This window comes from Mustela nivalis (genome assembly GCF_964662115.1).
Source record: "Mustela nivalis genome assembly, chromosome: 15".
NCBI classification, from domain to species: Eukaryota; Metazoa; Chordata; class Mammalia; order Carnivora; family Mustelidae; genus Mustela; species Mustela nivalis.
Genome location: NC_139034.1, coordinates 2708506 through 2733622, shown reverse-complemented (window position 1 = coordinate 2733622; position 25117 = coordinate 2708506). Strand labels below are relative to the sequence as shown.

The window sequence follows — 25117 nt, the reverse complement described above, 5'->3', positions numbered from 1 at the left end:
CTTTCTGCAAGGGCTTTCGAGGACACATGGCCATCATCATGGAAAAAATAAGTGCTTGGATCTCAGCCTCAAAAACATTCTTCCAGTCACCCACTCTTTTCCATAGAGTGATCTATACTGAGGAACAAGAGGTGAGACCCTAGACCAGCCTGGCCAGCCTGTGTCCCCAACAGGGCCAGGAAGCTCAGTGGAAAGGACTGTGTCTGGGCTCTTGGAACTGGAGCCTGGTGGCTGAGTGGTGGGCCCTTGGGTTCGAGTGAGGTACATTCTTCCATGCCCTTTCAGCCAGAGGTGGCAGAGATGTTTAAGGGCTGCATGGTGGAGACTGGGCTTCTGGCTAGCCCTGCTCTGTCACTCTCCATGTAACTTTGGTGGAATTGACTTTTTAGCCTCTTTAAGACACTGTTCCTTCATCTATAAAATTATGGTAATGTCACTCATAGATTTCCTGTGAGAACTGAATGAGTTAATTGAGACAGTGCTTGCTCAGTGTTTACAACAGCCCTCAGGACTGTGGAGGAGAGCGCTTGGAGAAGCTGAGATCCCAGAGCTGCAAGAGCCACAGACAGCTGTGCAAAGGTGGGTGGTAGCCCCCAGAGTCCCAGGCAGCTGTGCACAGGAGGAGTGGGGCATTCTCCCTTCCTTGGTCAGATGACCCATGTGTCCAGATCTTCTCCTGGGGATGCTCCTTGGTCCCCTCTTGATGCTGACGAGACAGCATCCTGGCCTGATGTCCAATAGCTGAGACAGGCCTCTGGGGGCCATCCTGTAAGGAGCTTCCATCAAGTGTTCTAAATGCTGAGTTAAGGGAAGGGCTTATTTTCTGATTGGACTGAATAGACAGAATAGATAGCCATCTGGTGGGATGCTGCCATATTATGGGCTATTTTAATTCTTTTTCCTTCCCAAATTAGAGGCTAAAAAAAGTTTTCTTCCTCTAAATAAGTCCTTTAACATGAATAATTTAAGGAAACATTAAGTCAGGCAGAAATTGTCTACCAGATTTAGGAATCATGTGTTTCCCCTTGAAAGTGGCTGTCTTCTCCCTACCTTCCTTACAACACACCCTGGGGATGAAGAACAAGGGATGTGCCCCTCAGAACTTGTGGGAATAAACAAGTAATCCATCAAGTTTATTCTCATTACTATGACTTGATGTTGTCCTGAGGGATATAATGTAAATTCTGCAGGTTTCTCTTAAAAATGGTTATGTTAGGCCAGAACTGGAGACCCTTCTTTCTTGGATCTGAGATTTCTTCCCTTGTGATGAGGCAAACACAAATTCTCTGAACTTCTCCCCCAAGGCTCTTGCTGACCAGGTGGGACTGAGGCCTGTGGGATTCTGACTTAAGGGGATCTTCTGGGGGCAAATCCCATTACTAGATTCCTTGTAGACAGTGGCTTCTATACTTAAGAATCACAGTGCACACTAAGAAATTCATTGTTTGCATGCTTCTCTATATATGTATGTATAATACTACAAGGAGAGTTGTATGAAGGCATATCACTTTTTATAAATGTGTGGCTTCTGGTAGTTTTGATTTTATTCCTTTTTAGGTTTTTTTTTTAAATTCTTATTGCAACTTATTAAACTGATTTATAGAAAGCTACAATCTGCAGTTTGGTAAACTGCTTCAAGAGACGGAAAGTCAGCTGATTTTCAATGAGATACCAACTTACGCCTGTCAGGATGGCTAAAATTAAATACCCAAAAAACAATAGGGGTTGGTAGGAATGCAAAGAAAGGGGAACTCTCTTGTACTGTTGGTGGGAATGCGAACTGTTGCAGTCACTCTGGAGAACAGTTTGGAGGTTCCTCAAAAAGTTAAAAATGAATCTGGCAATTGCACTACTAGGTATTTAGCTAAAGGATACAAAAATACAGATTCAAAAGGTTACATGGACCCTGACATTTATAGTAGCTTTATCAACAATAGCCAAATTATGGAGAGAGCCCAAATGTTAAATTAATTGATGAATGAATAGAGAAGATGTGGTATACACACACACACACACACACACACACACACACACACAGAGGAATATTATTCAGCCATCAAAAAGAATGGAATCTTGCCATTTACAATGATGTGGATGGAGTGAGAGTGTATTATGCTAAGTGAAGTAAGTCAGTCAGAGAAAGGCAAATACCATATGATGTCATTCATTTGTAGAATTTAAGAAAGAGAACAAATGAACATATGGAAAGGAGGAAAAGAAAAAAAAAAAAGAAGAGAGGGAAACAAGCCATAAGTGACCCTTAGTGCTAGAAAACAGCAGGTTGATGGGGGGAGGAGGGCAGGGAAAGGGTTAGTAGTGGGATGAGTTTTAAAGAGGGCACTTGTGATGAGCACTTACTGTATGTAAGTGAGGAATCACTGAATTCTACTCCAGAAACCAATATGGCACTGTATGTTAACTAAAAAAATTTAAATAAAAGAAAAAAATCAGCTGATTTTATGCTGAGGTCTGGATTCAGACACGGATGACTTAAGCAACAAGCTTAGGTTTTCCTGCCTTGAAGTTGGGCCACCACAGAACATGCTTTGGGGCTGGGAAGTCTTTGCTGAGCCCAGGAGTGTTTGTTCCAGGAAGCACACAGCCTCCTCCAGTGTCCATGCTCCTGGCATGGGAGTGAACACCCAGGCTGTCTCTAGAGTGGAGGAGAAGGCTTGCATACTCTCTAGAAGCATGCAGCTAGGCCAGTGAGAGCTGTGGGTAAGCCTGTTGGATGAATTGCTGGGTTAGTTTGCCTCCTGGGGGACACAGTTTTGCAAAGAACAGCTTGGTGGCCCCCTTCTCACCCCAAACTGGTGTCCACTGGACACTCACAGGGAGGGAGAGGGGCCAGGAGCAAAGGGGATGACAACCCTTACCACTTACAACATGGAGGCGGGTTTCTCTACCATGGCAGCTAGAGCTGTGCTTTATCCAGTGGCCTAAACACAGGGATGTTGGGGCCATTCAGGGGTAGCTTGGAGACTGCACACCCAGAGCTGTCATCTGTCAGACCCAACCAGGATGATGCTCAGTTTTGGGCTCTAATATCTGAGTGTGACTGTAAGTCAGACCATGCAGGAAGACCCAGGGATGTCCCTCCACACCCTAACCCTATTCCCTATTCCATCATAAGCCTTGTCTACCACATGCTTCTTTACAGTGAACCGCAACACCCAGGTTGTAAAAGAAGCCGCCTTTATAACCTGGAAGGCGGTTATCTGGACTCTACCAGATCGCAGGAGTATTTCAGAGTATAGGCTGTTGTGGAAGGAGTTTCCATAGGGTCCAAAAAAGAGCCAATAAATATTCATCTACAGACCTATGGGGTTGCTGGGATTTGGGGTCAAGTGGACTTTAGCTTTCCATTATTTACTCTTTTGTATTGATGAAACTTTTCTAAGGAGCATGTATTGCTTTTGCCCTTTAGAAAACAAAGCTAAAAGTGCAAGCTAAGGAGACTCTCAAGGGCCTTAAGGCCCTTGTCACCCTGATTTCCTACATAAAGACAGCTCTTAAAGCACAATGATGGATGTGGCCAGCAGGAGAATAGGGGCAAACATCGCTCTGCTATGTTTTATCCGAGTCTCCCTCCCCTTCTGGCAAATCACGTCCCTCTCCAGGTCCAGGACCATTCTCTGTCATCAGGGTTGATGCTTTCCATTTATGACATGGGGATTCTGAGCACCAAGTAAGATGATAAATATAAGATATACAAAATTAGGTGCTATACAAAGTTAGAGTTAATATTATGACATCATAATCCCACCCCTGGGCACCTGTTTCTCACCTAGAGGATGCTGCCAGGGCTCCCTGAGTGAAGCTGCAGTGTGGCGGCCCCAAGATTCCTTGCTCAGCCCAGTGGCTGTCCTCGTAGCAGCTGTGACCTCCATTTCTAGGTTTCCGCCCCTCCCCAGAACATGCTGCTCAGTTGCGCTGAAGTGCTGCAGAATGTCCTGGAAAAACCATGGCTGTGTCACTCTCTCAGTTACGAGTGTTCTTGATTCAGGCAATTTCCAGAAGTGGGTGAGGGGGGCCCCTGCTCCCTGGGATGGTGGGGGTGTCAGTGGCTTGGTTGTCTGGGAATTGCACTTGACCTTGAGGCCCTGGAGCTGCTGGCTGGCGCCTCTGTAGAAAGCCAGGGCATCGCTCCGGTGCTTGTTCAGTTGGGCCGCCACATGCAGGCTCTGGTCCTCGAGCTTGTCGTAGAGAGTACGGATGCTGAAGTCCTCTAGGGTCTTCACAGGGACTGGCTCTCCTGCAGGAGAAAGGCATGGAGTGAGACTATGGGATGGAGCAGGAGCTGGAAGCAGAATCTGGGCCCGAGGGTGCTTCTCTCCTTCCCTCTGGGGTTTTTGCAGGCAGGTATGCAGGAAAGAGGAGAGCAGAAGAAGCATGTGTAGGCAGAGGGTTAGTACTGGCAGGAAAGACAGGGGCTAGGTTTGATGGGAGCTGGAGGAGGTGGGAAGCCTTCCTAGAGGCAGGTAGCAGTGGCTGTGGAGAGAATCTCTTCTGTGGGGGTGTGACCAACAGGGATCCTTACAGCCTCTGTCCATTGTGCCTGGTGACACATAAGAGTTGGGTAGTGGGCACTGCCTTCCTGCTTTGCTGAGGGTGGGTCTCCCTGGGCTGGAGAAGATGGCAGCCCCCTGAGGAGGCTGTTTGCAGGGTTCTGCAGGCCACAACTGGCTGCCCCTTCCCTCTGCCTGAGTTCATCTCACTGTCCTCATGTCCCTATAACCACTCTATGCTCCCCTTCAACAGCTCTTGCCCCACCTGTCCCCACTGCTCTGTGGACTCCTGCTCAGCCTCGGGTATCCCACAGCACCTGGCAGACAGTAGAGGCTCACTAAGTACTTGTCTTGCTGAGGTGTCTCCTCTAGGCTTCAGGCTGGAGTGTGACCCAGACAGACCCCAAGGGAGTAAATCAAGCAACTCCACTAGGCTGCTGGACCCTGGTGGGGTTCTGTCACTCCCTGCAGGAATGTCCCTTGGTTGAGGGTCTTAAACCCCTTGACCTTCTTCTCCCTCAAACCCATTCTACTCTGTTAGGACACATGTGAGTGAAGGGGCTCCCCTTCCAACTGCCTTTCCTGGTGGAGCTGAGTCTCAAAGGAAGAAAGAAGAAAGAAAGAAGGTGGTGTGAAGGCTCATGTCGGCCTAGGCCTTGTTCAGAGAATGGCCTGCAGGAGTGTGAATATGAAGCTGAGTGTGTGTCCACTGCCAATCCTACACTACTCTTTCCCAGACCTGATGGGTGCAAGAGGGGAGAAGGGTAGTCCCATTCATGCTGGCACAGTGTTGCAGGAGATCTTGTTTTGGGTAACAAACATGGGCCAGACCTCTGCACAGCCAGCTTTGCCTTCCTTTCCTTCCTCTGTAGCCCAGGTGGGGTCTGTTCCCTGAGCTACCAGCTGTTCAGGTGGGAAGGGGGGGGAAGCAGCTTTTCAGACCCCCTTCACCATCAAGATCTTCTCTCTATGTGCCCTGTCACATGCCCCATTGTATAGGGGCATTTCACCCTCCCCTACACGGTCAGTCCTTTAACCAAAAAAGCCCTGTGTCAGCATCTCCCCCTGTGGGAGATCCCTGCAATGAGCTCCCAACCCCCAGCCCTGACCCTGAATGGAGGCTTCCTTTGAAGATTAAAGTGCTGGCATTTACCCCTGATTCTGTGTACCCTTCCTGGTGTCCATACTGTACATGTTCTGCACATCCCCCAAGGGGTGACCTAGGTTGGGAGGGATAGATTTGTCCTGGACTCAGTCAGTTCTCTATGCCTGCTGTCTTCACTATCCAGAGCTATCACCAGGAAAGAGATGAACAGCCTCTGATGCCCATGCAAAGTCATAGTCAGTGATAGCACAGAGGCAGGCCTGCCTTGGATGGTGTGTGTGTGTGTCTGTGTGTGGGTGTATATGCAATGTGTATGTGTGTGGATGCATGTGGATATATGTGTTTGTCTGTGTGGATGTGTGGATGGTATGAGGAGGCCTGTGTTCAAGTTCACACAACTAGCAAGCCTCTAGTGCTGGTTTGGTCCCATGGCTGTGCCTTGTACTACTCACTTCATTGCTTCCTCCAGGCCCCTGGCACTCAACTTGCTTCCTGTGGTTTCTGCAACATGGCACTTAAGGACAAAATGGAGGCAAACTTGAAGCTTTGTGAACCCACATCAGTGAGAGCTTATAGGGCCCTTCCTCTGTCTCTCTCTCTCTCTCTCTTTTTTTTTAAAGATTTTATTTATTTATTTATTTGACAGACAGAGATCACAAGCAGACAGAGAGGCAGGCAGAGAGAGAGAGAGAGAGAGAGAGAAAGAGGGAAGCAGGCTTCCTGCGGAGCAGAGAGCCCGATGCGGGGCTCGATCCCAGGACTCTGAGATCATGACCCGAGCCGAAGGCAGCAGCCAAAACCACTGAGCCACCCAGGCGCCCCCCCTCTGTCTCTTTGTCTGATGTCCGAAGTGAGGTAATCCAGTTGTTATTCCCAAGCAGAGGAAAGGTCTTGGCAGAGCTGCTTCTTCATGCACTTTTGTATACACTTCCTCCTCACAGCGGGGCCCAGTGGGGATGAGGAGGAACATGTGGTCCCTCTATGTCTTCCTGAAAATGGAGGCAATGTCCAATTCTCCAGGTGAGAAGAGAAGCTTACAGAGGCAGGTGAGTGATCCTGTAAAGGGCTTCCGTAGCAGGGCTTCATTTCTGCCCCTGCAGTGAGCTACAGCAAGTTAGCCATGAGCTGGAGAATTGCCCTTAGTTTCTTAAGAACTCCTGAGCAGCACAGTAAGGAGTAGAGAACTCTCGCTTCAAGTCCCACATCACCTACTATCTAAAAATTGCCACTTGGGGATCTGAGGGAAGCCACTCACATTTCCTTGAGCCTCAGTCTCTTTGTCTATAAAATGGAGATGGAAAACACCTGAAAACACATACTTCTAGCTACCATTGTGATGATCAGATGGACAGCATGAAGTGTCTTAGAAATCATCAGTGCTGTAGAAATATAAGATGTTATCCAGAGTGTGTATCTGGGGTGCAGTTTGGGGTAGAAGGTGGGAAGAGAGAAGGAGAGTTGTTCCACACAAGTGTGGTACCTGTGCCCCAGGTAATGGCTGTCTTCTTGGAATCCACTTCTTCCTCAGAGTCCCAAGGACTAAGATCTTCATAGGATAGAAAGCTGGAAAAAAGCACCTACACGCAGGTGGCACAGGGCTCACGTGGACCAGGAGTGCCAGCTATGAACATCACAGGTCAGCTTGGGAAGGCATTCTTTCCCGAGTCTCCAGGGTCAGCCCTGGGGTCATGAGTGTGGGCAGGGCCAGGGTGGGGAGTGGCCAGACCGGCCATGGCCCCTAGGCTGGGAAAGGAGTGAGGGGTAGAAGGGGACTTACCTGTCCCTGAGGGGCACATACTCAGTGGGCACATGAGGCCCTCCAAGTCCCCTCCACTGGGGCCTCCAAGTCCTCATAGGGCAGGCCTGGGCTAGCGGCGGTCTCAGTATGAGGCTAAGGCCTGTCAGTAGCATGGTTGCTAAGCCAATAGCTAGCAGCACTCCTGTAAGGGCAGGGGAGAGGGGCAGGGGCCATGTGATGACCACTCAGAGCATCTGCAGGCTTTATGCCTCAGGCACTGCTGGGCTGCCCCTCTCTGCCCTCTTGGGCAGGGGGCGATGACAGAACCACTGTCTGAGGCTCAGCCTGGAAAGCTCAGTGAGATTGCTTAAAAAGAAGCAGGAAAGAAGATGGATGGAAAACCCACAGAGGAGGTTAGAATAGGTGTCTCTGTGAGCCTATGACTCTACTCAGTGGCCTCGTTTACCATGACATCCTCCCTGTTCATAAGGACAGGTCCCAAAACTGAGCGTCTTGGGAGGCAGGGAGAAAGGGGGGCCCCAAGAAGGAAATTCAATTTACTTTACCTGGCAAATGAAGCCCTAGTTCAGGGACAAGTTTGTCCCTGTGCCCATCTGAAGTCTTTGGGGCTATGCCCAAGGGGACAGACAGGACTGGACATACACTTCGGGGTCCTGATGTGAAAGGCTTCTCCCATGCCCCCTCTGGGTCTTGGCTACTCTGGTCCAAGGTCAGTACCTGTGATCACTGCCCAGTCTGGGCCCAGGTTTGGCAGCCTCCGCCTGAGGACCCCGTGCCTGGTAAGCTGATATGGGGAGGAGGGCTGTACAGGGGATAGACTGGGACTGCAGGCCACTCCTTTCTTCTTCACCAACACCACCATGAAGCTTTCAGGCAGCCCATTGTCTCGAAACACATATGTACCTGGATCTAGGAACTGGTGGGCAAACCTGGGGGATGAAAGGTCAGAATATGGGGATAGTCAGCTTTTCTGGGTTGTTCATATCAGGCTAAATGTGAGTGACCTTAACCTGTGGCAGGACCCCTTCCCACGCACAGGAATAATGTGGCCCAAGGAAGCTGTCCATGACTCCCAAACCCTTCCACTCCATGTACTCAGGAGGACTCACCTGCCATTGGTCTCTTCTGGTCTTACCTCCCACACAGTTGGTGGCTTCCCATCCTCCTCTGGTCCTTGTAGTGCCTCCCCAGCTCTGTCTTACACATGAGGAACCGTGGCCCCTCCAAGTTCCCAGACAGCTTAGCTGAGATTACCTTGAGAAGTTGAGGTGAGTTTCTTGTATCAAGTGCCTGAGTCTCCTGAAGGCCCCAAAGTCCCAGTGGGGGTTGCTGTTAAACAGATGCTGCACCTGGTACACAGGATAGTGGCTGGCTGAGCGATCTGGAGAAAGAGCAGGGTGGGGCTGGGTTCCAGGGGCCTCCTCAGTCCAGGCCTGGGCAGCTCACATCCTGACAGCTCAGCGTCTGTCCGTGGGAGAGTGAGCAAACTGAGAAGACATGTTTTCATGAAATGGCATGTTTCATCCTTTCATGTCTATAATAATAATCATTTAATAATCTTGGTGTCAGGGCACCTGGGTGGCTCAGTTGGTTAAAGCCTCTGCTTTCAGCTCAGGTCATGATCTGAGGGTCCTGGGATCGAGCCCCATATCAGGCTTTCTGCTCAGTGGGGATCCTGCTTCCCCCCCCCCCACCTTTCTGCCTGCCTCTCCTCCTACTTGTGATCTCTGTCTGTCAAATAAATAAATAAAATCTTAAAAAAAAAAAAATCTTAGTGTCAGGGAAAGACCATTTCTTCCCCTGGCCTGAGAAATGTGCACACCAGCACATTGTTGAAACACAGTGAACAGGGACCCCCATGCCCCCATGCCCTTTGTGCAAGAGCACAGCTGGCAGCCCTGGCACTCTCAGAGGTGAGACCCACTCAATTCTGTACTCCTGACAGGCAGTGTGCATGCAACAGGCACTCAATACATGCTGTGTGGGATGACTAAGAGGAGCAGCTAAGGTGGTGGATGGGGAGTCTGGCAGAAATACAGACAGGCCCAGACAGGCCATTCCTTCAGCACAGGAGGTCTTTCCCATGCATAGGTGTCAGTTCTTCTGAGCACTCCCATTCTTCCCAAAAGATGGGGCTCTGATCTTACCTCCCCGCTGTGTGGAGAAGGGGGAATGCAACTGGGTTCACTCCACACATGTAAATACCAAGGCTTAGAGGGAATGGAGGTTTCTCAGGTCCCAGTGGGTTTACAGGAGACCTGGCCTGGAAACCAGGGCAAAAATGTTTAGAGTTCATTTCCAGGATTTATTTCCCCCGTGGATGCTCATCGCCTTAGCACTGCTATGTGGGGAGGAACTTCAGTAGTTACTGACCCATGAAACCAAACTCTTCAACTATTTCTACCTGGGCCAAGGGGCCATTCTTCTGTTTAAATCAGGTTAAAAGCATGGCTGTGCCTCATACCCAGTGAAGCATAAATTCCAAATACCAGAGACGACTATTTTCAGCATTGCCTGAGGGAGCACCTTAATCTTTGAACCTTTATTGTGTTGTTTGTACACAGCATTATCTGTACTAATTTGTTGTGGTTATAAAACAATTAGCAGAACAGTTTATATTTGCCTTTATTTTCTATTCCATACCTCTCTGCCCTTGTTTTTTTCTCCTGAAAATCCATTTCTTTAAAAAAGAAATCTGTTGGAGAAGATAAAAAGAAGCCAGCCCTGGGCTGGCTTCTCTCTTGTCTCTCTCATGTCTTTAGAGCTGCAGAACTATCCCTGTCTCAGCCCAGCCATTTAGTGTCCTGGGGCATCTCAGTGGGACAGCACTGTACATCTGTCATCTGTGTGTGAGTAGGTGGGCTGGGTGTGTGGGGACTGCCCATCCACTCCACAGCAGCACCCTGGGGAAGTACCTGGCAGGGGAAATGGAGGAAATTAAGGTCTACCAAGGGCTCAAACTGTGCTTAATGCATGGCAGGTGGCACTGAACACAAAGGGGATGAGACCCTTTTCTATCAGTAAAGGCTGTCTCATGGAGGAAAACTCTGTCTTGTTCTGAGGTTCCCAGGGATTGGAATCACAGGAGACAGGCTTCTGCTCATTGCAAGGAAGACAATCCTTATAAACCAAGGTATCTGAAGATGTAGGGGGCTGCCAGGAGGGGTTGAGGAGTCTGCCTCTGGGGGGCTTCAGGCCCTGGATGGATGACCATGTGGTACAGAGTGGACATGCAGGAGGACTGGCTCAAACAAGAGTTCCCCTAAGTGAGTCCCTGCCTCCACCCAAGGCACAGAAGTCTGACCCTCATGGGCTGCAGGGAGGAGCTGCACAATGTTGGACTGGAACATCTGCTCTGAGAAAGTGTATGGAGGCCCACAGTGAAGTGTGCAATCAGGTTGAGAACAGGGGTACAACACAGGCCTGTGACTTGCCACTTCAAAGGTGTGGTCAGTATGTGAAGTCACAGGACAGCCAGGCAGGGGAGGGATGAGAGAGTCAGGCCAGAGGAAGGGTCCAATGTACTGAAGTAGGAAACTTACTGTGGGGAAGAATATGAAGCTGGAAAAGAATCACATCCCCCTCTGCCAGGCAGACCACCGGATTTGGAATATGGGGATGGATGTGGGGGTCATGAGGGACAGAGTGTTCCGGGTCTGTAGTCCGATGATGCCTTTGCAGCCAGGGCTGGGATACAGGTGGTCCTGGGAGAGTTTGGAGAAGGAACGCTGTGGGACCTGGGCTTGTCTGGGGATGTACACATACTCACCTATTGACCCTATCCTGTCTCGATTCCCTTTTAGGAGTTTCAGCCCTTCTGGGACCCTCACCTCCCCAAGGACAAGGTCTTCTGTGGTCCCTGCCAGACTCTCACCTCCTGAACACCAACACAGGGCTGAAAAGCTTCTCAGGGGCCTTAGGTGGGGGGCCCAGCTTCCCATTTATTAGTGGAAGAATGCAGCCGTGCCCCTCACTCCTCCCACTCTCTGAGAAAGCCTGGGCTTGGTACCCTCCTCCACTTACCAAGGAGGAAGGAGCCAAGCATGTCCACTCTGGAGATGACAAAGCCAAAGATGCCATGGGGGCCACATTGGATCAGATGGACCCTGGCATTCCCTTGGAAGAACTGGTCTGGACCCAGAGTGCTCACTATTTCCTGAGAACATGCAACACAGCATTATACACTTGGAGAGGACAGGAGGTGCAGAGAGGCTTGCAATGATGGATGACCAGAAACCCAGACTGAGCCCTTTAGCAGAGCCCCTGGTGATGCTGAGTTCAAGGATGCCCACTATCAGCCTACATTAGGACATGTCTCCTTCCTCAGTGAAACTTGCTCGGGTGGCCTCCTATGCCCTGGGCTTCTCCTTATCTCCAGAAAACACCCCTGACTCATCTCTGATCCTTGTACCAGGTCATTGTTTTCTCTTTTTCTCTCTACTTCCAAATTCCTACTAACAGAACAACTTCTTCAGAACACTTATCTTCCTATCACCCCAAATCCATTCTCCAGTGCCACAGCAGTGATCCTTCTTCTTTCAATGGCAGACACACACAGCCACCTAGAACCTTGTGGTAGGCAAATATCCAGGGTGAGCCAGATCTGCACTGTGTCTGGGCCCTGATCCTCTGCCCCTCCAAACCTGATGAAACATTGAGGCCCTGAAGACAGTCATAGCCAACATGATGGTGGCCAAGAGAAGGCTCTGCTCTCTGACCAGAGGTCTAGGCTGGGAAGAGAGGCCCAGGCTCGGTTCCAGCAGGGCTCACACCATTTTTGTGACCATGGTGAATGCTTTCATGTCCCTGGGCCTCATTTCACACTTATGTAAAGCCAAGCTGATGCTTTCTCAGCTCTCTTCTGGCATTCAAAGCAGATGGTTGACATTATCGTACCAACAAATACACTTCCTTTCTGCCTTTCCCTCCAGCCTACAGAATGGAAATTCATACAGATAGCAACAGAGTAGGAAAGACTGGTTAGCAAAGGGACTTTCCCTTCTGCTGCCTGGTTTCTGCAGCCAGGATGCCTGGGTCCTTAGCAGGTAGAGGCTGCCCTTCCATCCCAGCCCTTCTCTGAGCTGGACTTACACTCTGGTCACTGTCTCCTGTCTCGCTCTTCACACTGAGGATCAGCTGTCTGCTGGAACCCCAGGCCAGGGCAAGCTGGGGGGCCCTGGCCAGACACTGGGCATCACAGAGCTCTTCAGCTGAGACATACTCCTGGCACTGGCAGCTGTGGGAGAGAAGAAGATGGTAGGTCTGCTCTGATGGATATGGAGGAGCTGCACACCCCTGATACCTTTATGCTAGTAGAGGCCCCTTCAGAAGGATATGAGGTGTGTATGCTTCCTAAGCAGTGACTATAATTTGAATGGAGGTCCATGATGACTCATTAAAATGCACTCTCCTAGTCGCTGCTTCTGTACCAGCCTAGGCATCTCCCAAAATGGGATCAATGTCTGGGACAAATCTTAGTTTACAGGCTTAGAATTTTTGTTTTGGGTTCCCTGCTGAGGCGAGAGTGAAGCGAGAGAATGCTGTTTAGCCCGGAATACTCTATTTGGTGGGCCTCCCAGCACAGTGGCTCCCCAGCTCTGCATGCTGGGGAACTCTGGTCCACAAGTCAGGTGGAAGGCTGGAATGTCAGATAAAATTGGAATCCTTCTTGGCTTGGTATCTAGTCAGGGGAACTCCTAGCAGTTGGCTCAGGGACCTGGGGTGTTGAGCTCACTCTGCTTTGCTGCCAGGACCTCCTCAGCTCTGGGCTGCTTGACCTGACTGTTGTTGGCCTAACTCTCCATCTTGGGAAATGCTAACAGGGAAGCTTCTGGAAGGATCTTGTATTTGGCTCAGTCTCCCATCAGGGCTGGGTCCTGCCCAACTTTTCCAGATGGGTTCTCTGGGGACAGTCAGAACCTTTCAGGTGATGGTGGATTCATTTTGTTTTCAGCAGCTTTTCATTACTCACATGCCCAGTTCAGCACTGAGCTCTCCACCCACTGGGTGACAGAAGGAGGAGCAGTCATGCAGTTGTGGGGTCACACACTTGCGGGTGGCAGCCAGGCGAACTTCTCCAGCCCAGCATCGCTCTGCCACCTGTGGGAGGTGTAAGAGAATAGTCCTGGCTCTGGTACCCCCTGCAGGTCAAGGATTGGGGCACTCTCTGCATCAAAGAAAATTTCAGAGACACAGTGGGGCCTCTGGAGAAACAGTCTCCTCTGCGAGGTCACTTAGTCAGTTCCTAAGGCTGGGATTAGGCTTGAGGATAGAGGGGACCCACATAAGTAATAGAAAACAAGTTTGCTGACTGAGGGAGATGTTTGGGAGGTTTAGTTTTGGGGATACTTGATCCTTTATATTGAGCGCTGAAGATCTGTTGGTCTCTGGTAGGGAGAAATGTGTCTTACCATACGATCCTTCTGAGGTCTTCTCATTTGTATAGGAGGTAATCCACCCAGCACAATGGACTGAACATTAACCAGACAGCCAATAAAAAGTGGCTGGCATGCTATCTCTCCTCAGTCTTCAAGCCTTCCTTTCTTGAGGCCAAGGTGTTACCTGGGGCTGACAATCTTCATCACCGTTGCTCTCCTCACTTTCCAGGCCCCTTCTGCTATAGGACTCATGTCCTGCCTGGCAGATGCAGAAACCATCTGACTTCTGGAAGACCCTGTTCAGGCCCCGACACATGCAGCTGGAGGCACCTGGGGATAGAGGAGTCCCATAGCCCATCACACACACCTAAGAGTGAGCCAGAGACATGGGTAAACTCTCTGTCCCTGTCCAAAGGGAGTTTGTGATCTAGATGGGGAGACCAGATACTCACATTTACCAAAGTACTGACCTTAGAAGTCTTTGTGGGGACTGAATGAGATCTTTTGAGTCAATGATTCTCAACCCTGACTTTGCATTAGATTCATCTGAGAAGCTTTTAAAAAATGTTGATGTTCAAGTACTCTCTAGGTAAATTATATATAAACCTCTGAGGTGAAGCCAGAACACCTACTTTTTAAGTGTCTTGAGGGATTTAATGTGTAGCTGTGGCTGAGAATTATGGATGTAGTTGAAAGCACTTGACACATTATGGAATGGAAAGTGTTGTTCCTATTCTCCATCCCACAAAGCCATGGGGGACCATTTCTGAAGGACTGGCACAGACCTCCATCTCTAGAAAATAGAGAGAGCTACAGAGATTAAAGGCCTCTCAAGGAGCTTGAAGGATGGTCTGGACTGGATGGCAGAGCCAAGAGAACAGGGATTCCCAGCAGAGAAGAAGGTGATGAGTGGGGAAGGTTCAGATTTTATTTGGGAGACTAACAGAGTCTAGGTGATTGTTCTTCTAGGAGAGCCAGCTGGGGGAGAGGTAGAGATTGGGACCTTGTAGTTGTCTAGGATTCACTGCAATTCCAGTTTGTTCGCCCCTGTTGGAACTGTCATCTGCTCAGGGAGAATAAAAGAGTCATTTAAAGTTTAGCCCTTATCTGCTCCTGCAGATAATCACTTACATGTATGGTACATAGTAACCAAAAGAACTCAGCAGAGCTTGTTGAATGGATTGAGAGTTGACAACTTTTGCTAATATGGTCATATTCTTTCCCCAAATGAATTTAGGGACCATTAACAAGAAGAATAATTATTTCTACTATGGAGAAGAAAGGTAATTACTCAATAATGAAATGACACACAGAACTTTCATGAGTCAGGTTCTAGATGGTGAAGCCCTCTCTAATATCGTGAACTCCAATAAATTTTTTGGCTTATCTAGACCAGGTCTCTGCTGAGACCCTGGGAGTCTTCCATATCTCATTGTCCAAAGCACTGTGTAAGCCTGTGGTCACACAGGGGAGCCTTGGGGATTTTAGAACTCAATCTTTTTTCGATCTGTACCACTCTGCTTTTACATTTTTTCATATTAATTTTCTAAATGTGAAATATTCTGAAAAGTATTATGTTGCTAAAGAATACTTTGAACAAAGGTCTGAACTCTTGGTCTGGCATACATGACTGTAGAAATAATCACAGATCTATATTAAAAGAATCATTGTTTAATAACTTCCCCCAAACATCTCAACCCAACAAGATTTTACTTATCTTCAAGTTCCTGTTTAAATACAACCTTTTTATATAACAGCTAACTGAACATAATAAATAAAATAAAATGTGTATAAAATTATAAAAAATAAAATAAATAAAAACTTTCCAAGGAATATTACTCAGACATCAAAAAGAATGAAATCTTGCCATTTGCAATGATGTGTATGGAGCTAGAGTATATTATGCTAAGCAAAATAAGTCAGAGAAATATAAATACCATATGATTTCACTCATATGAGGAATTTAAGAAAGGAAACAGATGAACACAAGGGAAGGAAGAAAAGAAAAGAAAGAGAGGCAAACTGTAAGAGACTCTTCACTATAGAGAGCAAACTGAGGGTTGATAGAGGGGAGGTGGGTAGATTCCTAAATGGGTCATGGGTACTAAGAAAGGCACTTGTTGTATGTCAGTGAGGAATCACTAAATTCTACTCCTGAAACCAATATTATACCATATGTTAACTAAGTAGAATTTAATAAAAACTTGAAGCAAACAAACAAAAATGTATATGATGTATCTACTTCAGAGGGCTTTTTTTTTTTTTTTTTTTTGAGACTCTGGATAAGATGGAATCATCTATTTCAAGCATCTAGAGTGCCACTGGAAGTACCTGAGGGCAATAGAAGGTATTAGTTCCTTTCCTCACTTTACTTTTCCAAAATTGACAAAATAGATGTCTTTCCTGACAATGATTTTCAGTTCTACATTTATGCACATCTGCTCTTTCAACCTCAGGAACTTCCCCTCAACTCAGTTCACAGTTTACTGTTTCTGTTTTCTGATGTGAGTTGCCCCTATTGTATTAGAGAAACCAAGCATATTCGTGAAATTAACTTTTCAGAAAGAGGCATAAAAGTCAAAGGCAATCTAGAAATTTTGTTTTAATATGTTTTGTAATGGCTAGAAAATATTGCTTGGGTTGCTGCAAATGGCATGATAAACTTTCCATTGTTTTATTTATTTATTTATTTAAAGATTTTATTTATTTATTTGACAGAGAGAGATCACAAGTAGGCAGAGAAGCAGACAGAAAGAGAAAGGAGGAAACAGGCTCTCCGTGGAACAGAGACCCAGATGCGGGGCTTGATCCCAGGACCCTGGGATCAGGGTCCTCTGCAAGGCAGAGGTTTTAACCCACTAAGCCACCCAGGCACCCCCCCCCATTGTTTGTTTTAAATAAACATGCGTCAAGCCTCAAAAAAAAAAAATATGGGGCGCCTGGGTGGCTCAGTGGGTTAAAGCCTCTGCCTTCAGCTCAGGTCATGATCTGAGGGCCTGGGATCGAGCCCCATATCAGGCTTTCTGCTCAGCGAGGAGTCTGCTTCCTCCTCTCTCTCTGCCTGCTTCTCTGCCTACTTGTAATCTCTGTCTGTCAAATAAATAAATAAAATCTTAAAAAAAAATTACAACCTTCCCATAAGTCTCCCTGATCCTTCAATTTCTTCCTGTATTGAACCATCCAGACTTCTTTGTTTTTTTTTTTTTTCTTGTGGCGCTTGATGCTTTGCCAATTTGTTATATATTCTTTTCTTTCTTCCTATTGCACTTGTCTTCATATCTTTCATAGTGTCTTTGTCGTACTAACAACAATAGTTGGAGGTTTAGTGTTTGTGAACTAACCTCTAAAATAAATAAACTAAAAACCTCCCCATTTCATCCCAAAAGGGAAAGAGGCAGTTTATAAAAGTGTGCATAAGTTTTTCTACCTTTGGCAATAGCAGAATAGCTTACTTTAGGTCGATCTTCCTATGACATAACTAGAAAGACCAGGAAAATATAAAAAAAACATCTATTTGAAGGCATGAAGAACTTAACTGAAAACTTATGGTGAAAAAAATCTTGGAGACAAAAGAAATTCAGAGGGGTGAGCCCCACATTTGGCACCACATTTTCCTGAAAGGCATTTACCTCTTCAAAAGTGCCATTGGGAGGCTGAAGCATAGCTTCAGGATGTCTTATAAGGGTAAGAGGACAAAAATTGGGCACACCAAGAATAAGTGTCTCTGGTAAACATCACAAGCTTTTAGGTTGGACAACTGAAGGGCTGCAACCTAGTATGGATTGGCTGTAAGGAAACTACATTTCTCAAAACCTGGAGCCTAGCACTAATTTTCTGAATGCCTGGTGAACTGAGGTGATTTATTCCTACTACAGAAAGAAAGTAATTCTTTTGTGGAGGAAGAAAACAACATCCAGAATTTCTCCACAATTTTCACTCACAATGTGTAGTGTTCAATAAAAACAAAACAAAACAAAATGGGAGAAAAGATGGCGGGGAAGTAGGAGGAGGCGCCTGTTCAACCTGCTCCCTAAAGTGAGCTGATTACCTTCCAAAGATCTCCAATCACCCACGGAATCAGCCTGAGATCAGAATTATACATGTCTGGATCTCTACTGGAGCAGAAGACGCCAGTGGGCAGGTAAAGCGGAGTGGGAAAGTCAGACTGATATCAGAAGATAAACAAAAGGGGGAGGGAGCCACCAGAGGCGACCCATTGGAAAGTAATATCCCAATATGAGAGTGCCCTGCGCCTGGGGAGCACTCAAAAAGAGCAAAGGATCACCGCGGGGGGTGGGGGGAGCAGGAATGGGGTGTTAGGGTCAGGGGCTTAAGTCCCCAGAACCAGGACAGCCACCCCTGGTGCAGAGCCAGAGAAAGTGCAGCAGAGAAACCAGGTCTCAGTCCCTGAACCACCAGCGCGCCTGAGAGTGCCTGGCACCCATCTCCCGTTAGGGGCAGGGAGCCTGGCCATCCAACAGAAGCACAGCCTTTTTGCAGTCCCCACGCAAGTGCCCTGCTGTGCCATCAGAGTCCCAGTCATGCCTGTGCCCTCCCCTGAGAGATGTGCACACAAATGCCAGCTGGGTCCTCTCGGACCTGAAAGACCAGGCACTCCCAGCCCGGGCCAGCGGGAAAATCTCAGTGTGCAATCCTGCAGTCTGGAGCTGCCCAGACAGCTGCCTCTGCCATGGTTTTGGGTACAAGCAAAAAATCCTGAGTCCCCAGGGACCGCGACTGGGAACCTGCTCTGCCAGCGGCCAAGGGGGGATTTATTTGGGCTCTGCAGCCTGACTGAGGCTTCTCTCTGAGAGGGAGGTCAGGGTGGTTTGCTTTCCTCCAAACCTACAAAAACCATCAAAAGCGGTCAAGGCGCGAGAGAAAAACAAAAGTGAACAAATATAAAAAACCTCTAGAGAACAAAAGCCTGAGAAAACCAGTTTCCTCAGAGCCCACCCCCTTGAGGGGGGCAGGAGGACTTAGCTGAGAGAACTTCAGGGACTGAAAACCCACATGGCAGGCCCCTCCCCCAGAAAACCAACTGGAAAAGGAAAAAAAAAAAAAAAAAGACTACAAGAGAACAACCACCACTACTTCATAGGACAGTTTTTATTATTAATTCGGTCCCACTATTCTGGCTCATTTTTTAAATATAGTTAATTTTTTATTATTATATAGATAATTTTTTTAACCTATTTACTGTCACAGTGAGATGTCCAGTACATCAAATTCCATAATAACCTTCTAACCTAAACTTTTTGATACATACACCTGTATTTTCCTTTTGCATTTCTATTTTTTAAATTTCTTTTTTTTAAATTTTAGTTTTGTTTAGTTTATTCCTTTTTAAATTTTTTATTTTCTAATATTCATATAAAGTTAAGCTTCAAGGTAATCCCCTTTCCCCAATCAATACCACCCCTATAGGTAAACTAATTCCTAATCCCCCCTTATCTTAGGAAAGTTGAGTCCTTTAACAAAGATATCAAGATACATCCAGGAAGAATCAAAACAACCTTCCTCACCCACACTGAGAATTTACAACCACTCTCCCATCCTTTTCTTCCACCAGGATTTCTGTGTTTTTGTGTTTGTCTTGATAGTATATAAATCTTACACTCAGGGTTCTTTTTGACGAGGTTCTTCCTTTATTTGCATATATATATATATGCAAATATATATATATATATATATATATATATATATATATATATATATATAATTTCTTTTCTCTTGTCATATACTATCATCAGTCTTTTTGTTTATCTGTGTCTGTTTGTATACTTCATAAATCTTAACTTGGGGCCCATTTGGGCTAAACCTTCTCTTTTAACTCACCTTTCTTTCCTGTCTCTTTCCCTCTCTCTTTTTTTCTTCTCCTTTTCTTTTTCCTATCATTTGGGTGGGAAGCCCTGATTGCTCAGAAGCATTTCAGGGTGCACCTTGACTGCACCACAGTTGATACACCCAGCTACACCTGTTCAGCCATCTCTCACCAAAATGACTAGGAGGAGGAATGCCCAACAGAAGAAAAATACAGAGGATGGCTCTGCAACAGAGCTAATGGCTATCAACATAGACAATATGTTGGAAAGAGAAGTCAGGCTAACAATTATCCAAGCAATAGCTAGGTTGGAGAAAGCCATGGGTGACCAAACGGAATTGATTAGGGCCGAACTGAAAACGACCAGAGATCATGTTTCAATATTAGGGAAGAGCTGAAAGCTACCAGGGATGAGCTTCACAATGCTCTCAATGAGTTCCAATCTAATCTAAATTCTCTCAAAGCTAGAGTAACTGAGGCAGAAGATAGAATTAGTGATCTGGAGGACAAAGAGATAGAGAGAAAGGATCAGGAGGAAGCCTGGAACAAACAGCTTAGAAGCCACGAAAACAGAATCAGGGAAATAAATGATGCCATGAAACATTCCAATGTCAGAATTATTGGAATCTCTGAAGGGGAGGAGAAAGAAAGAAGTCTAGAAGATATAGTGGAACAAGTTCTTCATGAAAATTTTCCAAATCTCGTGAATGGAACCAGTGTTTATGTACTAGAGGCCGAAAGGTTTCCCCCCAAGATTACAGATTCTCGAAAGTCCTCAAGACACCTAATAGTAAGAATGAAGAATTATAATTGTAGCCAGAACCTCTTGAAAGCAGCTAGGACAAAGAAGATCCTTACGTAGAGAGGAAAGCCCTTCAGAATAACATCAGACCTGTCCACAGAGACCTGGCAAGCCAGAAAGGGCTGGCAAAATATATTCAGGGCACTGAATGAGAAGAACATGCAGCCAAGAATACTTTATCCAGCAAGACTGACATTCAAAATGGATAGAGAGATAAAGAGTTTCCAAGACCGGCAAGGCTTAAAAGACTATGCCACCACCAAGCCGATACTGCAGGAAATATTAAGGGGGCTTCTTTAAAGGAGGAAAAAGCCCAAGAATAGCATTGAACAGAAATATAGAGACAATCTACAGAAAGAAAGACTTCAAAGGTAACATGATGTCAATAAAAACATATCTATCAATAATCACCCTCAATGTGAATGGCCTAAATGTGCCCATAAAAGGGTACAGGGTTGCAGACTAGATAAAATGAGAGGATCCATCCATATGTTGTCTACAAGAGACCCAAATCTCAAAATTGAACCTAAAGATACACCCAGACAGAAAGTGAAGGGATGGAGAAGCATCTTTCATGCCAATGGGCCTCAAAAAAAGGCTGGGGTAGCAATTCTCCTATCAGACAAATTAGATTTTAAACTAAAGACTGTAGTCAGAGATCCAGAAGGACACTACATCATTCTTAAAGGGACTATCCACCAAGATGATCTAACAATTGTAAATATCTATGCCCCCAATATGGGAGCAGCCAATTACATAAGAAAACTGTTAATCAAGATAAAGAGTCATATTGATATGAATACACTAATCATTGGAGATCTTAACATGCCTGTCTCAGAAATAGACAGATCATCGAAGCAGAAAATCAATAAAGAAACAAGAGCATTGAATGACACATTGGACCAGATGGACCTCATAGATATATACAGAACATTCCACCCTAAAACAACAGAATACTCATTCTTCTCAAGTGCACATGGAACCTTCTCCAGAATAGACCACATACTGGGTCACAAATCAGGACTCAACTGATATCAAAAGACTGAGATTATTTCCTGCACATTCTCAGATCACAATGCTTTGAAACTGGAGCTCAATCACAAGGAAAAGTTCCAAAGGAACTCAAACACCTGGAAACTAAAGACCACCTTGCTTAAGAATGCTTGGATCAACCAGGAGATCAAGGAAGAACTGAAACAATTCATGGAAACCAATGAGAATGAAGACACTTCGATCCAAAACCTATGGGATACAGCAAAGGTGGTCCTAAGGGGGAAATACATAGTCATCCAAGCCTCCCTCAAAAAAATTGAAAAATCCAGAACACAGCAGCTGTCTCTATACCTTAAAGAACTGGAGAGTCAACAACCAATCAAACCAACTCCACACATAAGAAGGGAAATAATCAAGATTAGAGCTCAGATCAATGAAGTAGAAACCAGAAATACAGTAGAACGTATCAATGAAAATTGAAGCTGGTTTTTTGAAAGAATCAATAAGATCGATAAACCATTGGCCACACTAATCCAAAAGAAAAGAGAGAAAGCTCAAATACATAAAATTATGAATGAAAAGGGAGAGATCACAATGAACACCAAGGAAGTAGAAACAATCATCAGAAGTTATTATCAACAGTTATATGCCAATAAGCTAAGCAACCTAGATGAAATGGATGCATTCCTGGAAAACTATAAACTCCCAAAATTGAATCAGGAAGAAATTGACAACCTGAATAGACCAATATCTAGTAACGAGATAGAAGCAGTGATCAAAAACCTCCCAAAAAACAAGAGCCCAAGACCTGATGTATTCCCCGTAGAATTCTACCAAACTTTCAAAGAAGAAATAACACCTCTTCTTTTGAAGCTGGGTCAAAAAATTGAAGCAGAAGGAAAACTTCCTGACTTTCTATGAAGCCAGCATTACCCTGATCCCCAAACCAGGCAAAGACCCTACCAAAATGGAGAATTTCAGACAATATTACTGATGAATATGGATGCTAAGATTCTCAACAAGATCCTAGCCAACAGGATCCAACAGCACATTAAAAAGATTATCCACCATGACCAGGTGGGATTCATCCCTGGGCTACAAGAATGGTTCAACATTTGCAAATCAATCAATGTGATAGAACAAATTAATAAGAGAAGAGAGAAGAACCACATGGTCCTCTCAATTGATGCAGAAAAAGCATTTGACAAAATCCAGCATTCGTTCCTGATGAAAACGCTTCAAAGTATAGGGATAGAGGGAACATTCCTGAACTTCATCAAATCTATCTATGAAAGACCCACAGCAAATATAATCCTCAATGGGAAAAAGCTTGCAGCCTTCCCGTTGAGATCAGGAACACGACAAGGATGCCTACTTTCACCACTCTTTTTCAACATAGTATTAGAAGTCCTAGCAACAGCAATCAGTCAACAAAGGGAAATAAAAGGTATCCAAATTGGCAATGAAGTAGTCAAACTCTCTCTATTCACAGATGGCATGATTCTTTATATAGAAAACCCAAAAGACTCCACCCCCAAACTACTAGAATTCATACAGCAATTCAGCAAAGTGGCAGGATACAAAGTCAATGTACAGAAATCAGTGGCTTTCTTATACACTAACAATGAAAATACAGAAAGGGAAATTAGAGAATTGATTCCATTGACTATAGCACCAAGAACCATAAGACCTGGGAATAAACCTAACCAAAGAGGTAAAGGATCTGTACTCAAGGAACTACAGAACACTCATGAAAGAAATTGAAGAAGACACAAAAAGATGGAAGACCATTTCATGCTCTTGGATCGGAAGAATAAACATTGTTAAAATGTCTATACTGCCTAGATATCTATACTTTTAATGCTATTCCGATAAAAATTCCACTGGTATTCTTCAAAGAGCTGGAGCAAATAATCCAAAAATTTTTATGGAATCAGAAGAGACCCCGAATCGCTAAGGAAATGTTGAAAAACAAAAATAAAACTGGGGGCATCACGTTACCTGATTTCAAGCTTTACTACAAAGCTGTGATCACCAAGACAGCATGGTACTGGCATAAAAACAGACACATAGACCAGTGGAACAAAGTAGAGAGCCCAGATATGTACCCTCAACTCTATGGGCAAATAATCTTCAACAAAACAGGAAAAAATATACAGTGGAAAAAAGACAGTCTCTTCAATAAATGGTGCTGGGAAAACTGGGCAACTATATGTAGAAGAATGAAACTCAACCATTCTCTTACACCGTACACAAAGATAAACTCAAAATGGATAAAAGTCCTCAATGTGAGACAGGAATCCATCAGAATCCTAGAGGAGAACATAAGCAGTAATCTCTTCGATATCAGCCACAGCAACTTCTTTCAAGATATGTCTCCAAAGGCAAAGGAAACAAAAGCGAAGATGAACTTTTGGGACTTCATCAAAATCAAAAGCTTCTGCACAGCAAAGGAAACAGTCAAGAAAACAAAGAGGCAACCCACGGAATGGGAGAAGATATTTGCAAATGCCAGTACAGACAAAAAGTTGATATCCAGGATCTATAATGAACTCCTCAAACTCAACACACACAAAACAGACAATTATATCAAAAAATGGGCAGAAGATATGGACAGACCCTTCTCCAATGAAGACATACAAATGGCTATCAGACACATGAAAAAATATTCATCATCACTAGCCATCAGGGAGATTCAAATTAAAGCCACATTGAGATATCACCTTATACCAGTTAGAATGGCCAAAATTTGCAAGACAGGAAACAACATGTGTTGGAGAGGATGTGGAGAAAGGGGAACCCTCTTCCACTGTTGTTGGGAATGCAAGTTGGTACAGCCTCTTTGGAGAACAGTGTGGATATTCCTCAAGAAATTAAAAATAGAACTTCCCTATGACCCTGCCATTGCACTCCTGGGTATTTACCCCAAAGATCCAATGTCATGAAAAGAAGGGCCATCTGTACCCCAATGTTTATAGCAGCAATGGCCACGGTCGCCAAACTGTGGAAAGAACCAAGATGCCCTTCAACGGATGAATGGATAAGGAAGATGTGGTCCATATACACTATGGAGTATCATGCCTCCATCAGAAAGGACGAATACCCAACTTTTGTAGCAACATGGACGGGACTGGAAGAGATTATGCTGAATGAAATAAGTCAAGCAGAGAGAGTCAATTATCATATGGTTTCACTTATTTGTGGAGCATAACAAAAAGCATGGAGGACATGGGGAGTTAGAGAGAATGGGGTTGGGGTAAATTGGAAGGGGACGTGAATCATGAGAGACTATGGACTCTGAAAAATAATCTGAGGCATTTGAAGTGGTAGGGGGGTGGGAGGTTGGGGTACCAGGTGGTGGGTATTATAGAGGGCACAGATTGCATGGAGCACTGGGTGTGGTGAAAAAAATAATGAATACTGTTATGCTGAAAATAAATAAATGAAAACAAAACAAAACAAAACAAACAAAATAAATAAAACAAAAACCAGACATGCAAAAAAAGCAAGAATTTTTAAGAAATCGAAGGAGAAAGAAAACAGCAACATCCAAAACCCCAGACACTAGTTATGGGCTCATATGAGATCCAAATATTGGAGTTTTAAGCCATGCCATGTACTTTAAGCTGCGATTAGTATGTTTGATAAATCAAAGGACAAGATCAGAGGAAAATTTCAACAGGGAATTATAAAAGACTAATATAAATTCCAGGTCCGAAGGATTCAATAGCAAAACATCAAATATTGAT

At 45.4% G+C, this 25117-nt stretch overlaps 1 protein-coding gene across 1 annotated transcript in view; it reads right to left on the bottom strand.

The window, feature by feature from the left end:
• LOC309849264 (uncharacterized protein) overlaps positions 1–25117 on the bottom strand; it is an 89144-nt gene that overhangs the window by 13060 nt on the left and 50967 nt on the right. Inside the window, exons 50-61 of the mRNA XM_082701630.1 lie at positions 13934–14079; positions 13344–13471; positions 12464–12608; positions 11396–11528; positions 10915–11076; positions 8722–8753; positions 8508–8626; positions 8090–8301; positions 7391–7553; positions 7094–7176; positions 4095–4255; positions 3788–3953 (exon numbers count right to left, since the gene is read on the bottom strand). Coding sequence (XP_082557756.1) covers positions 3788–3953; positions 4095–4255; positions 7094–7176; positions 7391–7553; positions 8090–8301; positions 8508–8626; positions 8722–8753; positions 10915–11076; positions 11396–11528; positions 12464–12608; positions 13344–13471; positions 13934–14079 — 1650 coding nt within the window. The remainder of the gene's footprint in view (positions 1–3787; positions 3954–4094; positions 4256–7093; positions 7177–7390; positions 7554–8089; positions 8302–8507; positions 8627–8721; positions 8754–10914; positions 11077–11395; positions 11529–12463; positions 12609–13343; positions 13472–13933; positions 14080–25117) is intronic.